Here is a 1,150-nt window from a genome sequence, read left to right as displayed (position 1 = left end):
CATGTGTTTAAAAATGTTGATTGTCCACATATCCTACTTTTTCAATTGTCCGTGATAGGAAACCAATACTAGCCGGGAGTGCTATTTAAGGGCATGACTTCAGTTTTTGTGTATTGTCATGCATATGGACCAACCAACTTGTCCTCATGCCTCACATCACCGTTTTCCCATCACGGCAACCTGAAATCAGCCAAGAGTACGATTCTCGGTGGCAGAACTTGTGTACTTGCATTGCTACGCATACGGATAAACACCTCGACTCATCCACATACCCTTTGTTCCCAAAATATCAAATTAAATCTGTACAATAACAGCCAAGAACACGATTCTCGGCGGTGTGAAGTCTGTCGTACTATACGACCCCACCCCTGTTGAGATGCTGGACCTTTCGTCTCAGTTTTTCCTCACTGAGGCTGTACTGGGACAACCTACAGCCCTGTCGTGCGTAAGCCAGCTGCAGGAACTCAACCAGTACGTTCCCGTTTCGGTGCACAGCGGACCTCTGGATGAGGAGTTCCTGAGTAAATTCACAGTAAGTTGTACAGCGAGAGCAGGAATATGGCGTGTGGCGTGTAGTATGTGGTATGTTGAAAACAAGATGTGTTACTTGCGGTTGTTGAAGAATAAGATAGGTTCAAATTAACTTGATGACGTGTTCAGAGTACATTTTCTGGGCCTACACATACACTGTGCCGTCATATAGTTTCAGAAACTCAACCAGTGTGTATCCGTTTCGGTGCACAGCGTATCTCTGAACGAGAAGGTCATAATTAAATTCACAGTATTGGGTACGATAAGGAGTACGATATGTTGAGAGTTAGTCTATGTATGTTGGGAGTCAGGCTACGATCGAGAGTATCTCTACGGTATCGCGTGAGCAATTGTATAGGGCAGTTGAGACTCTATCTCGCGTAGATCAGTATGTAGCAGGGGCTCAACCCGTCACCGATAAAAATGTCAATGATGAATTCTACTCAATTTACACACACCCGGTGTTCCAGAAGCATTGTATACACATTCGAAAATAGACACAAACACACACACACTCAAACACACACACACACACACACACATACACACACACACACATACACACACACATACACACACACACACACACACACACACACACTACACACTACACTACACA

At 44.4% G+C, this 1,150-nt stretch overlaps 1 protein-coding gene across 1 annotated transcript; it reads left to right on the top strand.

Moving 5' to 3' along the window:
* Positions 1 to 376: 376 nt before the first annotated feature.
* SARC_16823 (hypothetical protein) lies at positions 377 to 532 on the top strand (the record flags this gene model as incomplete). The annotated part of the gene is made up of 1 exon (XM_014289073.1): positions 377 to 532. A coding segment is annotated over one exon (156 nt), but the record flags the coding sequence as incomplete, so codon positions are not given.
* Positions 533 to 1,150: the final 618 nt, after the last annotated feature.

Source organism: Sphaeroforma arctica, assembly GCF_001186125.1.
Source record: "Sphaeroforma arctica JP610 unplaced genomic scaffold supercont1.8976, whole genome shotgun sequence".
NCBI classification, from domain to species: domain Eukaryota; class Ichthyosporea; order Ichthyophonida; genus Sphaeroforma; species Sphaeroforma arctica.
The sequence above is the reverse complement of the archived record's forward strand: the minus strand, read 5'-3'. Positions and strand labels throughout refer to the sequence as shown.